Source organism: Leptosomus discolor, chromosome 25 (genome assembly GCF_034619465.1).
Source record: "Leptosomus discolor isolate bLepDis1 chromosome 25, bLepDis1.hap2, whole genome shotgun sequence".
NCBI lineage: Eukaryota > Metazoa > Chordata > Aves > Leptosomiformes > Leptosomidae > Leptosomus > Leptosomus discolor.
This window is the reverse complement of record NC_141415.1, coordinates 3,450,667-3,471,905: the sequence shown is the minus strand read 5'-3', so window position 1 is coordinate 3,471,905 and position 21,239 is coordinate 3,450,667. Positions and strand designations below refer to the sequence as shown.

At 58.2% G+C, this 21,239-nt stretch overlaps 1 protein-coding gene across 1 annotated transcript; it reads left to right on the top strand.

Moving 5' to 3' along the window:
• Positions 1–1,117: 1,117 nt before the first annotated feature.
• PLEKHM1 (pleckstrin homology and RUN domain containing M1) lies at positions 1,118–20,838 on the top strand. The gene is given in 17 exon segments (XM_086478051.1): positions 1,118–1,215; positions 4,603–4,691; positions 6,397–6,644; positions 8,036–8,671; positions 9,894–10,269; positions 12,164–12,404; positions 12,883–13,102; positions 13,104–13,142; positions 13,144–13,241; positions 13,244–13,282; positions 13,285–13,415; positions 13,417–13,762; positions 15,336–15,481; positions 15,665–15,858; positions 16,319–16,382; positions 16,913–17,070; positions 19,999–20,838. Coding segments are annotated over 16 exon segments (3,108 nt in total). The 5' UTR covers positions 1,118–1,215; positions 4,603–4,649; the 3' UTR covers positions 20,129–20,838.
• Positions 20,839–21,239: the final 401 nt, after the last annotated feature.

Sequence of the window (21,239 nt, the reverse complement as noted above, 5' to 3'; positions counted from 1 at the left end):
GTCAGAAAGGGGGTGCAGGGTGGGGGGGGCAGACAGGGCTACAGGGTGATGGGGGTTCGTGGGGGGCAGGGTGAGGGAGTCAGGCGGGGGTGCAGATGGGGGCTGCAGGGTGGTGGGGGTCAGGGGGTGCAGGGGGGTGCAAACAAGAGGTGCCCCCGCTGCCCCCCCTCCCCATGGCTGCTGACCCTTCCCCAGGCAGGCCCTGCCTGCAGCACCCCAGCAGGGAGGGTGGGCAGGGGCCCGATCCATCCCCACCCACCCGGCTGCCCCCCACAAGCCCCCCCAGGGAGCCTGGCACCACGGCCCACCCATGCCAACCCCCCCCGTGCATGGGCAGCGCTGCCCGGCCGGCGGCCTTGGCCCTGGGCTGAGCCTCCCCGTGGGTCCCCCCGTGGCGAGGGGGGCCTGTGCCCACTGCATGCCTGCGCCGTGGGTCGGATGCTCCTTTCTGAGGGGTCCCCTGGGCGGGAAGGGGGTGTCGCTGGTGTCTCATCCTCGATCTGCTCCCTCCAGCGCTGACACCCCAAACCTCTCAGGTACACCCCTGTAGACCTCATGCTGGCCAGAGAGGCTGTACCCACGCAGACATCCCAGCACGTGTGGGATCTTTACAGCTCTCTCTGATTTATTGCACGTTATGTTCTCCACAAATGACGTTTTCTCACTTAAAACGAGCGGTTGCGAATGAGCTCTGGGTCGTTCTTGTGTCCAGCAGAAAATGTAGATTTGAAAAAGCTCATTTCTTGTTGCCTTATTTCCAGTAACCCCCGGTTCCCTCTGTCAAGGGATGCGAGCTGCCCGCCGTGTCAGATGGCCACCGAATCCACCGGGAAGTTCCAGCACTGGCAATCCAAAGCGACACAAAAATCAGGAGTATAAATACGGGAACGTCTTGCCGCAACACGCTGGGGGTTTCACAACAACCCTCTTCGCCCTGGTGCAGCGGTGGCTCGGTCATCTGCCACACCAGGGAAATTCAACCCCGGCTTTGCCGGCTGCTCCGGCAAATCACAGCCTGGCACAGGAACGGGCAACAGGCTGAAGGAAATTCTCATTTCTGAGCGTTGGAGAAACCCAGTCTTGCCGTCAGGGGCAGCGCCGGGAGCTCAGCGCCTGCTGTGCCTCCCCCGGCTGCTCCTGGGTGTCCCGCTCGGTGCGGCGGGGGCAGAAGGTGGAGGCGTTCGGCAGCAGCGATTCTTCTCCGTCCCCCATCAGGTTTGTCAGCGCAAGGACGACGTTTCTGTGGGGAAGAGGGTGGCGTGTTGCTCCCTGTCCCTTCCGCGACGCCTGTGGGTGCTGCACGGCGCCGGGCTGGGCACAGGGAGTCGGACCACGAGGGCCCCGCTGCTGCTGCAAGCTGGGGCTGGCTCTAACCCTGCCCTGACCCTCGCTGAGTTATTTCCGAGGGGTTTTGTCCTCCAACAAGCCAATCCACTGGCCGTGCCAGCTGGCTGTCCTGCTCCCGGGCTGCCTCTGCTTGGGGTTGGCTTGTATTTTAAGGGTGGCTGGGTGTGCACGGGCTCTGGGTGGAAGGCAGAAGCTGTGTAGGAGGAGAGGGCTGTCCTAGCGCCGGCCCTTGGACCCACGGGCCCGTCAGAGCCCACACTTCCCCGGGGCAGAGGGTGACTGGGGCAGCGCTCGTGCTTGGAAAATGACTGGCTCCGCGTCCAGGCCTTGAGTCACCGGTTCACGCCGTCGTCGTGGGCTGTTGTTTTCCATTCCCAAAGCACGAGCAGCGACCTGCTGTTTATTTATAACGCGGAGAGCGTCGTGTGTGGGGAGACCAAAGCGCCGAGCTCTGGGACGGGGGTCTCTGCCTCTGCTGGCACGAGGCTCGATTTGAACAAGCCGTTCCCAAAGAATTTGGCTGGTTTGCAGCAGTTTGGTAAATAAACAGCTCTGCTCTCGCGCCGGTGACTCTCTGCCTCGGTAGGTTTAACCGCGCCAGCTTGCTGGCTGTTTTTATTTCTCACTTGTTTTATTTTCTTTGCTTCGCTCAAGCTGTTGTGCTCTGCCTGTGGAGCCTCCGGGGTGGTGGCTGCTGGGAAACGATGTAGGGGGTTTTGATGCTGTGGTGCTTGTCTCTGTGTTTGCACATCCATCCTGTCTCTTATCCTTTTAAGATCACAAGGAGCAGCCGTGGCTTTCCAGGATCTGCCTGGAAGTGCTCCAGAGCCCTCCGGTTCCTTCCAGAGCCGGCTAACCCAGCGCCAGGGCTGCCGGTTCCATTTCCCCATGTTCCACCAAAGGCTTGCGTTAGGTGAAACCCACCTCGGAGCTGGTTCGTTGCACTCGTTATTCAGGAAAATGCTGTCCCAACAGAAGCGATGCGGTGTGGATTCGGGTTGCTGGAACGAACTGGTTGGACTGGTTGTGGTGGGAGTGGAGAGGCCCATAGTGAAAGCAGCGGGTATCCTCCTCAGCGTCTCGCCTCCTTGCAGACGCTGGGAGGGGTGATGCCGGCAAAGGAGCGCGTGTTTTGGGGGAATACCACTCGCTTAGTAAAACCTGGACGAGGTCTTTGCAACAACATCGCTGTCACCCCCTCCCCTGCGCCCGGCCGGGGGTGCCGGGGTGGCTGACGCCGAGGAGCGCGGTCCTGGCGCTGAAACACCCCCGTTACCACGGTGGCATGAGAAATGCCACCTTGTGCCCCCAGCTTGCTTCTCCCCCTCCTTGGGTCTCCCTCCCCCAGCTCTTGTCCTGGGTGGGATGTTTCGCTTGTTTGCGGGGTGTGTGCAGGGGAAAAGGGCAGAGGCTGCCCAGCCCCGAGGAGCCTGAACCTCCCAGAGGTGGGGGTGGCTCTCTGTGGTCGTCATCAACCGCTGCTGTCACTTAGGTGTCCCCTTGCTCCCCCCACCCCCCAGCAGCGCCTCGAGCCTCTGACCAGAGGTTGACGTTCCTGCAATCACTGCGCTCCCCCGTTTCTGTGTTGCAACCGAAAGAGGGGAAATCTTGTGACGAGTCACGGCGAAAACAGTTTCCTTTTCTATGAAATTGTCTGTGAACTCTGGAAACACTGGGGATCGGTCCGGGGTTTGTCCCCAAAGAGCTCTTGACCTGCTGCTCTGAGCCGGACTGACTGGTGTGGTGTTTGCACGGGATGCTCTGGGTTTAGGCTGCTCCAGATTTGGGCTGCTCTGGGTTTAGGCTGCTCCAGATTTGGGCTGCTCTGGGTTTGGACCACTGCTGCGTTTGGGACTGGCCGTGGCCGTGTTGGAGCTGATCTACAAACCGTGTTTGTGCCCTGGTTTGGCAGCTCGCTGTGCAGGGAGAGGGGCAGGTTGAGGCCATCAGCTCTGCTTAGGGAAAGCCCTGGGGTTCTTGTGTTGGCTTGGCAATAAAATCTGAACTATCGATGCCCTTCCAAGCCCAAACGGGCATACCCAAACCCTGCGGTCAACTGCTGGGCTCTCTCCTCCATTTGGATGGCAAGTGGTTCCAACTCAAGGGAATAAATTTCTTCTCCAACCTTTCACATCCTTAGAAAGGTTTACGGTGGTAGCTGGTGCCGGAGCGGCTCTCGGACCCTTTTCAGCACGAGGACACGCCACGTTTGAGCAGGGACGCAGCCCTGCGACGGGCGTCTCGCTGACAGCCGCGTGCTTTGCTCGCGGAGCCTCCAGGCACAGCTTGGTTTCGGCAGACGGCTCTGAGGAACAGGGCAGGAGGCCCCAAGTCAGGAGTCAAAGGTCCTTTGTTGTCTGCAAACACCCCGCCATCGCAGATGACACCAGCGAGGCTGCCGCCGCCCGCTCGGCGCTGCTTTTGCCGGGGTTTTCCGTAGCGAGAGGGCGCCGATTTTTCTCTCTCTCCCACCGAGGGAGCAGAGCAGCCCTGCCCTCCGCGCCCCCGGGAGCGGGGAGATCCTGGGGTTTGTCAGCCTCTGGATGGGGCGACTGGAAACGCAGTGGAGAACCTGCATCTTCCCTTCCCACCTCCCCAGGCAGCTCTGTGCCATCGGGGCGAGCGCCGGGCACCTCCGAGGGGGCTCCATCCCAGCTGGGTTTGGCAGCAGCATCGCTCCTCCGGCGAGTACCGGAGAGAGGAGCCGCTGTCACCTCTGCCCGGGGTCTGCTGGGGGGGTGACACCTCTCTGTCAGGGCCACCGCTGAGTGCCGTGTTCGGGCTCGCTCGCTATAAATGCCTCTTTTGATGCCCTTGTGCTGCCTGGGCGTTGCAGGCGATGGAGAAACAGAAGGGAAGCAATCCCTGGCCCTGCGCGCATCGCTGCTGGTTTGACCGGCCCGGCGTCTCGCCCGGGTTTAGGGCTGCCTGCGGGCAGCTTGCAAGGGTTAATTACTCCCTCTTGCAAGGGTTAATTACTCCCTCTTGCAAGGGTTAATTACTCCCTCCTGGTCTCTTGGCCGTGTTGTTTTGCCTGAAACTCTCCTGGTGCCCGGGAAGCGTGGCGTGCTTCGCTGCAGTCGTAGGTCGGTCCCAGCTTGGTTCCAGCCGTGGTCTGGCCGTGAGCGCTCGCAGGATGCCTCGGTGCGTGACCCGTGCCTCTTGCGTGACACCGGGTGCCGTTGGCGTGGCGGGTGAGTGAGGTGTAAACCAGGTGGGTGCTCAGACGTGCTCCTCCTCCTCCTTGTCCCAAAGGTGACATGTGAAGGCAGCGCCCGGCGCGGGGAGCAGCAGCAGCTGAGATGCATTCGAGCCACACCGATGACCCCAAGGAAGCCATACAGGTGAGCCAGACACCCCAGTGCTCCCCAGATAGCTCCAGTTACTGCCCAGTGCAACTCCAGTTACCGGCACGGACGTGGTAGGACTTGTTGGGGCTGCCAGCTGGGATTGGGATGGTTTATACAGGCAAAGGTGGCTCAGGCTCATGGTTTATACAGGCAAAGGTGGCTCAGGCTCTCCGGCAGAGAGGATCCTTGATCCTGGTGGGGGGCAAATAGAGTGGCCAGGAGTTAAATCACAGCAGATTCCACCTCGGGCTTTACCCCTTGTGGCAAGACCCAGCGTGGGGCAGGGGAGGGTGCTCAGCCCTGGGTGAAGGAGCGTTGCTGCTCTGTATGTTTGGGGTGTCGTTACCCAGCTTTGGGAGCCCAACCACGTTTAATGAGCAAAGCTCAAACCCAGCGGTTCAACCCGGGTGTTTAATTCATCCCACAGCAGAATTAATTCATGCATGACAGATAAAATCGTTTGCACTCTTTAATCCTGTTAGCCCACGGTTGCTGCTTGCGGGCGGGTTCCTTGTGCTCGCAGATCTGTGGGGCAGCTGGAAAACAGCCCCCGCTGCAAAGGGCGTCCCCGATACAGGCAGGGAGAAGGCGCACGTTCCCCTGGCTGTTGTCCTTGACCTACAGCTGCTGGAAATCTTATTTAGATGCTGAAAAAAAATACCCTGGGCTGGAAATTTAATATGGGTCTATGCAGCCAACCCAGGCTCGAGTCAAAATCTGCTCTGCCCCAGTCGCAGCGGCTGGTGCCGTTCAGCGCTCGCCTTGAACGCGGCGTGATTGATGCCGAAACGCGAATTGTCTGATGGGGTCTCGGCTGAATTTGCAGCGTTTGCCAAACGCCTGCTGGGAAGTGCTACTTTCATTTTAAATAAGGGTGACTGAGACATCTGGGCTCAGCTGCGTTAGAAAAAACATCCTCTTCCACCAGCAGCAAATTGTTAAATTCACTGAAGTTTCTTGGTTTCGCCTGGTGTCAGAAAGAGGGAAGCAAAGCTGCTGGAAGGTAAAATTCCCATGTTCTCACTTCAAAGCCCACTGAGTCCCTCCAAAGGCAGCAGCTAAACCCCAGCTCTCCTTCCAAAAGCATCTTTTAGGGGGGGCGGGTCCGTCCCCAGCAGCACCCGTGGGTTAATCAACACAAACGAGCTGCTGAGGGCACCGACGAGATCGATGGCTTTGATTTCTGCTGGCGGGACTCGTTAGATCGTCACAGGCTGCTCGGGCTCATCTGCCTGAGCTCAAGTGGTACCGCAGCCCTTGTTGCAGGTTACCTCTGCTGAGTTCTCGTTTCTCACCCACGCTCATTTCATCCTTGTGTTTCCCCTGGGCAAGCGCCTGGGAAGAGGTGATTTCTTTTCCCTCCCCATCCTCTTCAGCAATTTGGTATCTGCAGAGGAAGCGCCACACTGAAAAGGCAACCCCAGCAGCCCAGTGGGCTCCGAACCACCGGCTAACATTGCGTAAATTACTCATGAAAAAAAAAAAAAAAAAAAAGACAGCCACCAGACGAACTGTGATGCCAAGAGCACGAGTCCCCAGCTTGCCCCGAACAGCCGCTGCGAAGCACGTCGATGAAGCAGGAGTCGCGTGGTGCTTCGCTCTGGATGAGCCTTGCAGCTTTTGAGCCTTTTTATTGTGAAATCTTTCCTGATGCTTCTTTTTTTTTTTATAATCCGAGCCTGTACCACCTGTCTTGCAGCTGATCAAGAAGCAACTGGTGAATGCCATCAAGGCATTGCAGAAGCAGTACGTGACCTCGGATGCCGTCGTGACCAGCGACGATGGGAACGCGAACACGCTCTGCAGCGCCCTGGAGGCTGTCTTTGTGCACGGGCTGAAGGCGAAGCATATAAAGGCAGAGAGTGGGGGGAAAGGCAAGAAAGCAGGGGGTCGGGGACCGCTTCCCCAGCCGGTCTTCTGGGGCCTGCTGAAGAGCATCACCCATCGGTGAGTGCCCGTCCCTGCCGAAAGGCGTTTGCCCGCTCAGGTTTATCCCCTCTCTTCGGTGCAAAAGCCACAAAATTCAGGGAATGGCAAACAGGAGGATGGCTCGATGGGAAGATACATCTCTACGTCGTCCCGTGTGCTCAGTCCCTTCAGTCGGGGGGAGAGGTGCTCTCGCAGGGTGTCTCAGGGGGCTGGGGCTGCCCAGGACCACTGGGAGATGCACGTGGGGAGCAAAATCCCTACGTGCAAGGGGTGAAGTGCCACTTAGGCATGAGCTGGTGTCCCCAAACACGGAGGAATCAAGCGCTGCTGCCATCTTAGGGCACGCTTCTTGTTTATTTTTGGGTGCCAGGCTGCCTATGGGGACTCCAGGTCCCCCGTGGGACCCCGGTGACCACACTGGTGTACGGCAGTGGTGGGTTATGGGGTGCGCGGCGCCGGGCTCTGGTCTCTCTTCTGACTTGGATCTGCTGGGGAGGGTTGGCCTCCGCTTCCCCATGTCCCAGCCAGCCTTTGAGGAGGGCTCGCCTGGGTAACTATCGTTATGTGCTGGGGTTTTTCTGAGCCACTCCCTAAGCAGAGTCCTCCCACATTAAATAACAGCCCACACACAAATAGTTTTGCAAGCCTCATCCAGCTCCATCACTGACTCTTAAATTATGAAAGAGTGGGTGAAAATAACTCTTTCACATGCTACGGGGGATATTTTTGTGCCCTTTGAAGGTTTTTTTTCCTGCTTTCTTGAGAGACAGATTTTAAAAAAAACCAAACCTTACCAAATTTTTGCTCTTTTTGTAGCTTCTGCAGTGCCGACAGGAGCTGAGGCCAGGGAGGATTAGGAAGCGTGGTGTCGCTGTTGGATTTTAGGGGAGAACGGTTGAAGTCAGGAGGCTGAGATTGCTCGAGGAGCTCAACCTGACCCAGTCGTCTTTTTTTTGGGCTGCCACAGCAGTATTCGCTGTATTTTGGCTGATTTTAAAGCTGAAGCTAGGATTTAGACAGGTGATTGTCCCCACGGAGTATCTAGCCAGAGCAAGCCCCACCAACCTGCAGGGACAGTGGGAATTTCCCCCTCTGCATCCTTGGTCCGGGGCGATGTCTCCAGGCAGAGAGAGGAGAAGCACCCAGAGGCACCTCAAGGGTGCCTGGGGTCATTACCAGTATATTTAGCTTTGGGCCATTCAGGAGCTCTTTTTTCCTCCATGGGAAACCACAGTTTCCATGAAGGAAAGAGATTTTCCCCAGCCCTTTGTTTGTCCCAGCTCCTAGACTCCCCGTAGCAGAGCAGGTTGGGCAGTTCCTGATGGAGGATCTGCCCCTCCTGCACCCGGTGATGGACCGAAACCAGAGCCACTGACGTCCTTTTCTGTTCTTTTCCTCCCTTTGCCCAGAAATGTTGTCTCAGAGCTGGAACAGCTCATCTTTATCAATACAGACGTCGGCCGCTGCCGAGCCTGGCTGAGGCTGGCTTTGAACGATGGCCTCGTGGAGTGTTACTTGAAGCTGCTGCTGCGGGAGAGGTCCCGGCTGCCCGAGTACTACCAGACATCTGCTCTGCTCTTAGATGCCGAAGAGTGCGAGTTTCTCCTTAGCTACTTGCAGGGCTTATCGTCCTTAACCTTCGAGCTCTCCTATAAATCAGCAGTTTTGAACGAGTGGACTATCACCCCTCTGTCCCTGTCGGGTCTGTGTCCTGTTTCGGAGCTGCTGGAGCCCCTCGCGTCCTCGACATCCGAACCCCGCAGGAAAGCGTCGCTGGGTTCGATCTCCCAGTCGTCGGGATCGGATGAGATCGAGATTCAACCCTCCGTCCTCCCCATCGGCAAAGCCAGCAGCAAAATCAAGCTCACGTTGTCCTCGTTGAGCCTCAACACCACGAGCTCGTCCCAGCTCTCCTCCAGCCTGGGCTCCGACAGCGTCCTCCCGGCTCACTGCGCCCGCAGCCCTGAGCGGAGCGAGGAGCCGCTCTCCTGTGACTCCGACCTGGGGACGGCCACCGCTGAGGACCTGGATAGGTCGCTGCAAGAGTGAGTCTTTTTGCAGTTCTCCTCTTCGAAGGGATTTTAAACCCTCTCCTGGGCTGTCATTTATTTTCTCTCTGCAGGCAGGGGGGGGCTTTCTCCCCTGTTTTTCTTTAACAAGCTATGTTTGTCCTCCTGGAAAGAGCCTGAAAGGTAAAAAGAAAATGCTCGGCACGGCTTGCTGGGACCCTGCTGCCACCACAAATGAGCTCCTGCCCACTGAAGTGGCGTGTCTGTCCTCTTTACCGCAGCAGAAACGTCAGAAAAATGCTGCTCCACGCTTTCAGGAATGTCACAGCTGCCTGGCATACGCTGGGGGAAGCTCCAGGGCTTTCTGCAGGGGGAAAGAAATGCGTTGGGTCGCAGGAAAGGGTTATAATTTGCAGCTTGGGCAGATAATTTAGAGGAGGGAGGTTGTTAGTTTGTCATCCTCATGATTTATTTCTGCCAGACACCCAGCACAAAGCTTTCCAGTGGGTTATATAAGCTGTGAGTAAGCAGTAAATATTTTTCCTGCCACCTTTAAAACCTGGCTCTGAAGGAGCCTGGCCTCGGGGTGCTGGTTGGCGAACACACCCTCTTCCCCATAAGGGTCTTCAAGAGTCTGTTCTTCCCCCGTTGGTATTGGCATCGTTGCCTACTTCTGGGGTGTTGCATCTTACAGTGATCCTGAAAGAACTTGCCTTTGATTGGATTAAACTCGTGGTGGAAAGACGTCGTTTTGAATTTTAATCTTGGGCTGGTTTGATTCGACCTAGCGGGTGGCAAAGCAGGAGCATGGGAACAGCGTCTCGTCTGGGCTCCGCTAATAATGGCTCGTTAACGGTTAGGAAAACATTTGAAATTTGGCACCCAGTCCCTGGCTGGATACAGGTCCGGGAGCTGGACGTGGGGCTGGGGCTGTGGGGAGCACCCAGCGCTCTCCCTCCACTCGGGGTTGTCCCTCGGAAGCCAATTAAAGCCCATTAACGTGCGTAGCTGGGAGATGCCTCCTTTGCAGGCGGGGTTCTCGGCTGCTGCTCCGGAGGGCACAAATCACACGTTTTCCTGTGGGCACGATCGGTGCCCGGGGGGGTTTTGCAGCCGTGCAGCGCTGCCAGCCCACAGGGGACCGGCAGTGGTGCCGAGCCCTTTTTTTGGGGGGGGCGGTTATAATTGGCAATAACTGGTTTTTCGTTGGTTCTGATTAACCCAGCTATGTTCAAAGTGCTCGCTTTTCTCTTTCAAGGGTGTTGTCCGAGTTCAGCAAAGCCAAGCCAAGCCTGGAAGCCCCGGAGGGACAGCTGGTCCCCAGCGAGCCGGGCCGCTCCCCGCAGCAGCCCGCGGGCCCCCCGGCCCCATCGCCCGTCCCGCCGGCGCTGGCCCACGGAGCTCGCCCCCAACCACCTCCCAACGCCGACAGTCCAGTATCCGCTGGGACGGGCGACGCGGTGACCGCCGGCGGTGGGGATGGCACAGCAGCACCGCGAGCTGGCGGCACGGCGTGGCGTGGTCCGAGCAGAGGAGAGACGGGCAGGAGCGGCCCGGGGGGCGGCAGGGAGGCGAGCCAGGCAGTCCGCAGCCCGACGGCCGAGTACCTCCTTTCTCCGCTGCTGGGATGTCCGGTAGGTGTTGCCGCTCGCTCGCTATCCGTCTCCTTGGTTTGATGCTTCCTGACCAGCAGGTCTGATGGAAAAGGAGAATAAAACTGGTGACAGCTTCTGAGTAGGTCACCGGTTTCTCCAAACATGTCTGCCGTGCTGCCTCCACTCTCCTGACAGCGAGTTGGATGTGATGCTCCCTGCTCCGGGAGCACCTTCCTGGACGCCGTGGAGCTGTGTCCGTGCAGCTGTCCTGGGAGAAACTGGGTCAAAGTCGATATTCCCTGGTAAAAGAGGCACCAAAGCTTTTGAAACCCTGCCTGGCCTGACGGTCGTCCCTCGCCGAGAGCGGCTGCAACTGGAAGTTTTTGGGTTTGTTAATGGTATCTGGAGAGCGATGAGCTTTTGCACAGAGCTGGCCCTAGGCTGTGTGCAAGCTGATAAACCGGCCTGAGAGTCGAGTTTCTCATGGGGACTTGCCTTCATTTGTGGTCCACGTAAGAGGAGGGACAAGGGTTGCACAGACGGGAAACAAATTACAGTTTTCCAGTAGAAAAATATTCCTGCAGCACATCTGTTCCCAGAGCAGGATGGCATTCCCTGGTGCTCAGGCTGGCTTAAACGGCAGCAGGTTTCCCCCGCCACCGCCGAGGAGCTGATCCATTGGCCTTTGCTTGTAGGAAACTCTTTGAACAGTCCTGTCCTCTGACTAATTTGTTACTGACTTTTCCATCCTGGTTCCCATCGTTTCTATCCTGGTTCCCCTCATTTCCAGCCTGGTGAGGTTAGGATATACTTCATACCCCCCCCCCCCAAATGGGTTCTCTTTTTGGTCTCTGCTCCTTTCAGCTCCCTCCCAGTTATCCCGTTTCCGCTGCTTCCTCATGGCCTTGGGCCAGTTTGACCTAATCTATGTATAACATACGGTGTCAACAGGAAATTCCCCCCTGCTTTCGCATGACTCATGGAGCAACCTGCGTTCCTGGAGCCTGCCTGTACGGGAGCTGCTCCGCAAGGCACCCGTGATCCTCGCCGCAGGGTGGTGATGGCACTTCTGCTGTCATGTACTTTGTTACTCAGAATAAAAGGACCTCGGAAAGCAGGGTAGGGTGGTTGAGAGGTCGTTCCTGGTGGGACGCAGCCCTGGAAGGGATGCTCTGGGTCTAGGGAAGCTGCTGCCTTTCGCCAGAGCACTGAGCTGGGTCGTGTTTTGCTCCTGCTGTTTGTTCAGGGAGCTTGTCCCAGAACCTCACTCTGTTCCTGTAGCCAGAAAAACTCCTGGAGAAGTTAACAGCTTTGTCTTCTTTCAGCTTAATGAGCTTCCTTCTGCCTGTGGCTCTCATCCCCGCCTGGCATACGGAGACAAAGGTTTCCTCTGCCTTCCCTGCCTTTTTGCCTGTACTGATCAGGCTGGTGGTGTAGCATCTGCTTGTAAGCCGTAGGTCTCCGTTTCATCCTAGACATCTTCTCCGTACTTCTCCCCATCTCTGTTCTTCCTGGAAGATGGATGGTACTGCTGCTCCAGGCGAGCGCGTACCCTTCCGCGGCAGGGCTGGTTTTTCACCCTCTGTCAGAAATACTTCATAGACCAAATATCCTGTATATTGTTACTGCAGGGAACGTGCTCTCCCTCTGAGCCCCTCAATGATTTTAGGGGGAGGGACCCGATTGATTTTGGACGTTGTAACCCCACCACTATATAATCCCAGTATTTCCCAGCTGCCAACAGTCCTGTGGAGCATCCCCTGATCGCAGGGAGCCGGGGGAGCTGTCGGCGTGGGAGTGGCAGCATCGCTGCTGGGATTCGGGCTGCGCGGGAGCAGCCCCCGGGGAGGGGTCGCTGTGGGCGTGCGTGTTTGAGGGGCACGGGATGCTCGATCAGTTTGATGATTAATTAATTTATTTATTTTTTTAACAGAAAAGAAAGAGCTGGATCTCGGAAGATGATTTCTACAGACCTTCTCCGGGAGAGAGCGGTGAGAACACGGCCGAAACCAATGGCTTTGGGCCGGAGGGGGCTGGCGAGGGTCCGGCCCCAGGGCTCATTAGCGCTCTGGACTTGGAAAGGCTGTCGGTGCCCTCCTCGGAGAGCGGGAAGCCCAAAACGTCACCCGAACGGGAGCGAAAGGGCTTCAGCGTCGTGCATCGCAGGCAGATGGGTACGTGCCGCCCTCCCCAGTCCTGCTGTCGTCGGGAGTCTGCGCTGGGCAGCGCTCAGGGGCTGGGGGGTGGTTTGGGAAGCGGCCCTTTGCCGTGGCCGAGCTGGTGGCGAACTTAAAAGCTCCAGAAGGCAGCGGAGCGGCTTCCCTTGGCGTTGCTGAGCCCACGACGGTGCTGGTGGGAAGCGTTTTAGGAGGAGTGGAGATAGGTGGGTGCCTCTGTCCACCCTGCAGGACACGCTTCCTTTATGCCATCCCAGTCGTTCTCAGCCTCAAAACCCACATGCAGGTGGACAGGTGATGGGGACCAAGGTCCCGTAAACTCCTGCCCCATCCCACTGTCCACCAGGACCGGCTCTCAAAGCTGTGATGCCTCTGGTTGCTCGCAGCGAGCGGCCCGTTGGCTTTTCTCTCTCCGCTGGCTTCCCCTTTTTTTTTTTTTTTTTGGTTAAACTGAAGCATTTGGCTTTTGCCCCAGGTCTTTCCAACCCTTTCCGAGGGCTCCTGAAGCTGGGCAGCCTGGAGCGGAGAGGAGCCATGGGGATATGGAAGGAGTTTTCCTGCGAGCTGTCGCCGCTGGAGCTCCGGCTCCTCCTGGACCACGAGGACCGCATCTGCGTCGAGAGCTATTCCCTGCTGCGGTGCGAGGCGCTGGCGCTGACGCACTCGGACGGCCGTTTTGAGCTGGTTTTCCTGGGGACTCTACCTACGAGCTCCTTCGCGAGACGAGGCCGAGGACTGTGGACAGGATCCGCGAGGCGCTGCAGAAGTGCCGGCCTCAGCTGGAGGAGGAGGAGGAGTGGGAGACGCTGGGGGGGGGGGGGGGGGGGGGGGGGGGGGGGGGGGATCCTCTGCTCTTCTCCAGTACAGCGACGTGCCTGGAACAGCTTTGACTGGACTCCATCCCACGACCCGGAGCTGGATGCAATAAAAGAGGCTGTTCTGTACATGGACGTAGACAAAACCTGGGTCCCTTTTATTTTTTCCCTGTCTCTAGAAACTTTGAAGTGTGCTTTAGGGTCGGGTTGGGGGGGGTTTTTTGTTCAGTTACGGTATAGAGACCATCCAGGACCTTGTGGGGACCACGTTTGTCATGGTGGATCCTCTTGTTCAAGGTGATCACCTCCAAAGCTGTCTGAAGCTGAGAACGCTGAGAGCTGGCTCATGGCGGAGCTGGGCTCCTGAGAGGGAGCTCGGAGGCCTGGAGGTGCGCTGACGCTGGAGGCAGCTGGACGGGCAGCTTGGGCACTCCCAGGTCGTCCTGAAGAACATCGTGAAGGAAAACGGCTTCTTGTTGCAATACCTGGTGGCCATCCCCACGGAGAAGGGCCTGGACTCGCAGAGTTTCATCTGTGCAGGTATAGGTTGGCTTGTCCGAAGGCCCAGCTCCACCTTGGGGGATGAGGTGACGTTCATTCAGGTTAACGAGGTGACGTCGGATTGGAGATGCCCTGGGTCCTGCCAGCCTCTTGCAGCCCGGCTGCTGGTTTCCTCATCCAAACCCCAGGCAGCACCAAAGCCCCTCCGTGGGGCTTTGCCTCCCCAGTCGGTGGCACCTTCGATGGTCTGTGTGCGCAGGGCGAGTCCCCCCGCGCTGAATCCCCATCCCACCCCAGCACAGGTCCAACTGGGCTGCTACTGGGCTCCTGTTTAAGGTGTTTATGATACAGACAGCGGGGGTCTGGGCTTGAAGGCGACCTTAGATGGACCAAGAGGCCCCAGACTCTCTTTCTGGGCATTTTGTGGCCCCAGCCTGCGGGGAAAGTGCAATCACAAGAGCAAATGCAGTTTTTCCGGTAATGCAGCACAGGAGCGAATATTGCAATGGGTGTGACGAGCTGGTCTGGCAAAACATTCCTTTAACCTTGCACTGACGCCTCTCGGCACGCGGGGCAGTGCTGGTTTGGTAGGGTAACACTCGCTGACCTCCACGGGAGGTGTAATTTGCTCTTTACTTGGTAATTTAGTTAAACTTTAGATTTCTCTCCTGCTTCAATCGTATTTCTTGTACCCTCCAGCAGTTTTGTTGTTTTTCTTTTAATCTCTTTTTTTTTTTTTTTTAACATACATATTTTCCATTCTGTTTGGGCTCTACCTTCTCCTCCAGGGTCTGTCCCACATCTTCCACCTACCAACAGATGGAAGCAGCAAGCCAAAAAGACAAATTCCCAGTTTTTACGTGTAGGTTTTCCTAGTGGGCTGCCTGCCCCGCTTGCACCTCCCTCCCAGCCTGACGCCCCAGCCTGGCACAGGAGGGGTTTCCTCACATGTCAAGGCATAATGAGCCATAAAAGCTTTTTTTTCTGTTAATTCAAAGAGCCACACCTGACCTCCATGAGTATTTTTGGGGGGCGATGTGGTCCAGCTGCCCCAAAGTGCGAAGGATGGGGTGGCAAAGCTGAGCTGGGTTCCTCCTGGGTTACCCCCTGCTATAATAAAGGGTTTGTTTGGTTTCATTCACCCTCACCTCATCCCTTGCGGACAAGGATCCCTTGCAGAGGTGGCTTTGGTACCCTGTGGCAGCAGCGGGAAAGAAAAGGGCCGAGTGAAGGCAAAATAGGGCAAAGCTACTGGTGGAGGTGATGGGGCAGGCAAGTGGGATCTAGGTTCTTCCCTAAGCCACTGGGATGTTTACAGAATTCACTTTTCCTAAACAAAACCAAATCAAAACCAAAGCAGTTGAGACACTTGATGGATAAAAGACTCCTTTGGACCATCGTGGTCTTAAATCACGGCTCCTCACCTGCAAGGAAGGGCTGCGGACCTCTCACCGAGCACCCCGCACGTGCTTTAGCTGATCTCCAGCCCTTCCAAAAAGTTTCCTGTTCGGTTTCCCCCCCCTCCCAAAAGTTTCTCCCCCCATCCTGAATGGGAACAGGCTCTCGGGGCAGCACGGGTCCCCTCTCATCGCCTCCTCTCTGCTCCCTGCAGGCTGCTCCAGGCAGATCGGCTTCTCCTTCGCGAAGCCCAAGCTCTGCGCCTTCTCCGGTCTCTACTACTGCGACAGCTGCCACCGGGATGACGAGACGGTGATTCCCTCACGCCTCATCCACAACTGGGACCTGACGAAACGAGGGGTGAGTCCGGGCTGGGTCGGCGTGGGGAGCAGGGAGGTGCTCCTGCGTCTGCCTACGCTTCCTGAAGGTCCATCTGACCATTTCCCCCGTCAGCAGAGGTGGGGGTGTCCACCCAACACCTCCCTCCGAGCCTCCTGGGCTGCTCCTTGGTGCATACCCACTTCTTGCCTCTCTCTGCCCCAGGTTTGCCGGCAGGCTTTGAAGTTCCTCACCCAGATCCGTAACCAGCCGCTGATCGACCTGAAGCTGGTCAACGAGAGCCTCTACGACCACGTGGAGAGGATGGGACGGATCCACCGGAGCAGAGAACAGCTGAAACTGCTGGGAGATTATCTCATCATGTGCCGCAGCGGGGCCCTGAAGGAGCTGAGCAAGCGGTGAGGTCCCTCTCTGGGTGATGTTACCCCCACATCCTCCTCTTTGCACCCCGATGGTCTCCCGGTCCTCCTCATCGCTCGCTGTTGGAGCGGGGAGTGATGCTGCCGAGGCAGGGGCTGGTTTTTAGCTCCATGTGGTCTGCTCTGAGGAGCTCTCCGGCTGTTGGCTGGGTTGACCCATGGAGATGTGACTCAGGAAACACGTTCCTGACCGAGGAGCTTCTGGCTGGACGAGAAACACCTGGGAAAATGGACGAGAGATTTGTTTTCTTTTCTCCCCCTTTGAAATGCTCCCACACGGTTTCCAGTGGCAGGATTTGGGTTGTGTGGCACAACGCGGAAATCAGGTCTGCGGTGGTTTTCTTCAAGAATCTGCATCATCCAGCGTCCTCCTTGCTCCGAAGCTGTTGGAGGTGCGGTGGAAACCATCCACCACCTTCCTCTCTGTGCTTCTTTGCAGGCTTGATCACAGGCATTACCTCTTGGAGTGTCCCCACAAATACAGCGTCGCTGATCTGAGGCAGGTGAGAGCTTTGCGTGGTCGTAGGGGTTTTGCTGGTGAAAAATCTGCGGAGACACGGCGTCGAGCGTGGTGCTCCCTCAGCAGGAGGTTTCAGACAGCGTCGCTTTCCTCTTGCCGTGCTCTCACCCATCACGTGCACTCTGCAGGCTCGCACAAACAATTGCCTTTATTTTAATTTGTCAGAATAATTGGCACAGGCCTGTATTCTCTGAGAACTGCAGAGATCACACGAGATAAGTAGTTTCACCTCTGCCTAAGCCAGGGTGGCTGCTGGCACGTCTCTGTGCAAACTCGTATCTATTGCCAGTAATGTTGGAGGGGGTGGGTGGCTGGATTTTGTGTTGATTCCAAAGCCAGGAGACCCATCCCAGCAGGTTGTGGGTGCTGCTGTCAGCGACCCAGGCAGGTGGGGTGGGGGTTGGTTTTGGAGGACAGCCTCGTCTTCACGTGGCAGCACAAAGAATGGGTCTAACGTGGATTTTGCGAGGTGCAAAGGGCTCCGCGAGTGCCTGACGTGTCTCTGCTCTGCAGATAGCCGACGGCGTCTTTGAGACCTTCCTGCAGTCTCTGCTCCAGTTTGCTTCCCATCACGTCTACAGCTGCGACCTGTGCACCCAGCGCGGCTTCATCTGCCAGATCTGCAACAGCAGCGACATCATTTTTCCCTTCGAGTTTGACTCTACCACCAGGTGAGCGACGGCGCCGTCACGTCCCTCTGCTGCGAGGCCGCCCCAGCTGGTGGCGTGGCCTTTCCCAGGAGCCTGGACCATCCCCTGGGTCCCTCTCGGGGGACACGTAGCCTTGGGGTGGCCGGGAAATAGCTCTGAGCTGGTTGTTCATCCTCGTGGTACCCGTGTCCTCGTGGTACCCATCGGCCCCAAGATGATCTGAACCAAAACTGGGCCGTTTGGGGCAGGAGAGGCCCACCCTCACAGGGCCGAGGTGTCCCCAAGCGAGGTGGCATTGCAGAATGAACGTGCAGAGCCACCCAGCACCTTGCTGTCAGCCTGCACCCACCTGGTGCTGGGTCCCAGGGCAGCAGAGGGGCTGGGGGGGAGGAGGAGGAGGAGGATGAAGATGCTGTGGACCCCTGCCTCGCACACCTGGCCGACCCATCTCCCATGCAAATTCAGTCTGGCCCCTTCCAGGAGTGGCAGGAGGGAAGGAAAAGCAGCAAGTGGGGCTGTTCACACCCCTCTGCAACCAAGGAGGACACGGATTTGGAGATCAACGGTGGGCAGCCCTGTGGGATGTGCTGGGGAGAGGCTGGGGACGTCCCCAGCAGGACAGCGGGGACGCTGGCTTTCATCTGGGTCTTCCTCCTGCCCGTGGAGCTCCTCGTGCCCTTTGCGGGCAGGGTCCTCGCCTGCAGCGGAGGCGACTGCTGCAGGGGTTCAGCAGCTGAGCCGAGGTGGAAATCGGGTGGTGTGTCAGAAGGGGGGTGTTGGGCCCCACCATCAGGGTTTTCAAACCCTGGTGATCAAACCCTTCCAGCCCAGGAGCCAGCTCCATCCATCGTAGCTGGAGAGACACCCACGCCTCGGTGGTTATTTGGTAACGAGCGTAATCCTGGCAGAGAAGTTCAACAAGCTGATGGTCTGCGTGGTCTTGCTTTGCCTGGCAGTCCCTCAAAGCCAGCAGCAGCATCCAGAAGCTGCAGAAAATGCCAACGAGACCAGGATCCTTGGCTGCCCCGTGCCTTACGTGGTTGCACGTATTTCCAGGGCGGCTGAGCAGGGTTGCTCGCTCTCCCCCCTCGCCACACACAGGGACAGCGTTGTGCTCGTTACCGAGGATGACGTCCCCAGGGGACTGATTTTTCCCTCGAAAAAGAGCGTACAGGCTCTGGAAGGCACAGGCACGTGGGGCTGAGCTCTGCTGGCAGTCGGCCGGAGGTCTCATGTCCTGTAAAGCCGGGCTCTGAAGTTTTTTGACCTCTTTTTTTTTTTTTTTTTTTTTTTAAAAATCTATTTCCTGGCGGAGGGGGCTGTGCAGCAGGAAAGCAGCTCAACCAACATCCTCGCCAAGCTAAACCCGGCTTCCTGCCCCTCTGCCCGCCCCGCGGGACAGCCAGCTGCCGGGGTCACGCCGTCGCTCGACGCAGGATGCGTCTGAAACGCCTCCTGACAATGACCCCGGCCGGGCGCGGGACATTCGCCTTCTCACGGCGGCGGCGGCCGCTTCCTGCAGCCCTGGCTCTGGCAGGTGGAGGCAGGAGATGCCGCCTTTCGGCTGCTGCTCGCTCAGAAACTGGTCAAAACCAGGCCCCTGGCTTTGCAAGTGCCCCCACGCTCGGGGAGGAGCTGCCACCGCTGCTGATCTGGAGAAGCCACGTGAAAATGCACCGCGCTGGGAAAGCGCCCGGCACCGGGCAGCACCTCCCATCCCGCCTGTCCATGCACGAGCCTTTTCCGTATCCTGAGTAACTGGGGGCTTTGCAGCCGCTTGTCAGGAGCAGGATCAGACCCAGGCTGTGTTTGAGAGATGGGTAGATGTTGTACTTGGGGACAGGGTTTGGTGGTGTTGGTAGGGCAAGGGCAAAGGTTGGACTCGATGATCTTGAAGGTCTCTCCCGACCAAAACTCTTCTCTGATGCTATGATCCTGTCGTGGTCCCTTGCCTGGCACGCTGCTGGGTGTTTCTCCCCTCAGCCTGTGGGAAATGAAGCCCTTGCAGGCCTGTGGGACATGAAGGCCTTCCGTGGTATGGATGGTGCCCCAGCTATTTGCGCTTGAGGGCCTTTAAAAACGTGATCTAGCTGACCCGCTGGCATGTGGATGGGCTGCATTTCGCTGCTGCTGGTGAGGTGGGGGATCAGGACGGGGAAAAAGTGAGCTCAGCCGCCGCAGCACCGACTTTTCTCCTGTTGACTGAAGATAAGCGGGGAACGCCCCGCGCAGAGCTGGGTGTCTCCTCCCGGCCGGCCCCGCGCAAGGTGTCGTTCGCGGCTGTTTACATTCCTGCTGCGGCGCTGAGCCAGAGCGGGTGCTGGTGAGACCTCCCCAGCGCCGGCCAGCTCAAAGGCAACGCCATCCCCGCCTGCCCACCCCCTTCCCTGCGGCTTTGATGTCCCCAAGCAGTGTCCCTGTGTACGGGTGGGTCACGCAGTCAGGGCTGGGGGGGTGCTGGCTGCGCCCCAGCCCTGGTCCGCGCTCTGGCGCTGAGCTGCATCCCGTCCCCAGCCGGGCTCTCCCCACCATGCACCGTCGCAGGATTTGGTGTGTGAGCCTTGAAACTTGGCTCTCGTGGTGGCAGCGCTCCAAAAATAAGGTGCAAACCTCGCTCAACGCCTCCTTTCATCTGCAAAAAAAACCCGGCAGCGTGCTGGCAGCTGCCTGCAGCGCCCTTTCCGGGTGAGCTGCTGCTTCTGCTCCGAGCTTGCTGGAGGTGGATCTTTTGCTCGAGTACTTACTGTTCCTGCTGGCGAGGTTCATCTCGAGCTACAGCCGGCTGCTGCTGGGCCAGGGCTCTTTGCTCAGCTGAGGGCTTGGAGGAAACGGAGACGAGGAAGCGTCCCCAGGGCTGGTTCGGGGGGGAGAAGTTTCGTCTTTGCTCTCGTGTCACCGACAGGGTGGGTCGGTTTGGTTTGGGGGTTTTTATCCCTTGGTTTCTTCCAGGTGCAGCGAATGCAAAACCGTCTTCCACCGGGACTGCCAGGCCAGCGCCAAGTCGTGCCCCCGCTGCGAGCGCCGGCAGCGGTACCAGCAGCAGCTGGAGGCGGAGGCCAGCGCGGAGCCGAGCCTTTAGCCGCTGGGGATGGACCTCGACGCTGCCCTTGGCTTCTCATCCAGCCAGACTGATCCTGGGGGGAAGGGCCCCCCCCTGCCCGGGAGCTGAGCCTGAGCCTGGCCCTTCCCCAGGACAGGGAGCTGGCGGTGCTGGGCGATGGGGTGTGGGTGCTCCTGCCCCACGGAGGGACCCTCTGCCCACCTGGGCTGGAAAGGTCCGTTCCCCCGACTCACGCTCACCTGGTGCCGCTCGGGGATGCTCCCAGTTGCCTTCCTGGTGCCAACCTGGTACATCCCGTCGTGGTGGAAACCCAGAGGCTCTCCGGGGTGTAAATCAGGATTTCCAATCAAGGGTGTGGATAACTGACGTTGATTAAAGCTCTAGTTTTTTAGGATGTTCGGTACTGAAAAAACAGTATTTTTTTACGTGGGGGTTTTGCACAAGCTGGCCTACTCCAGGTAGGTGACAGCAGCCACGCAGGGAGGGGGCAAAGTGACACTTGTGCCTTTAGGGACCCGCCTGCCCCGGGGGGGACCGCGGGCACCCTGACCGGCCGAGCATCTCCCGCTCAGAGAGCCCACCCGTCACCGTGGCCTCTGGGAAGAGAGGGGAGAGAAGAGCCGGGCTGCTTCTCCCCACCTGCTGCTCTTCGTCCTTGGAAGAAATTTTATTTTCCTTTCACCCCTCCCCATGCAAAAATAATTAAAGTTTATTTAACAACGAGTGAAGCCGTCTCGGGGGTTTGCTTCTCCGCAGCGGGTGCCGAATCGCAGGTCCCACCTGATGCTGCGTCTCCGTGGGAGGAGGGCTGGGGACTTGGGGATGGGGATGCTGCTCCTGGCCTGTCCTTTAGGGGTTTGTGGGGTGGTTGAAGGACCCTTCCCCACTTTCACTGCCCTGTTTTCCTTCCCGCTCCCCACCAGTGTCAGCACCTCCGGTGGTTCTTTCCCCCACCACCCTGCTCCCAGTGCCGGGAGGGTTTGGGGTGCATCCACCAGCACAGGGACCCCAGTGGGACTCCCTTGAGGGGGGCGCCACAAAAGCCAGTGCAGGGCAGCTCCTATAGGAACCCCCCAAGGGGGGTCCCATCCCCCTGCCCGGGGAGGCCATGCCGGATCCGGCAGCGGCG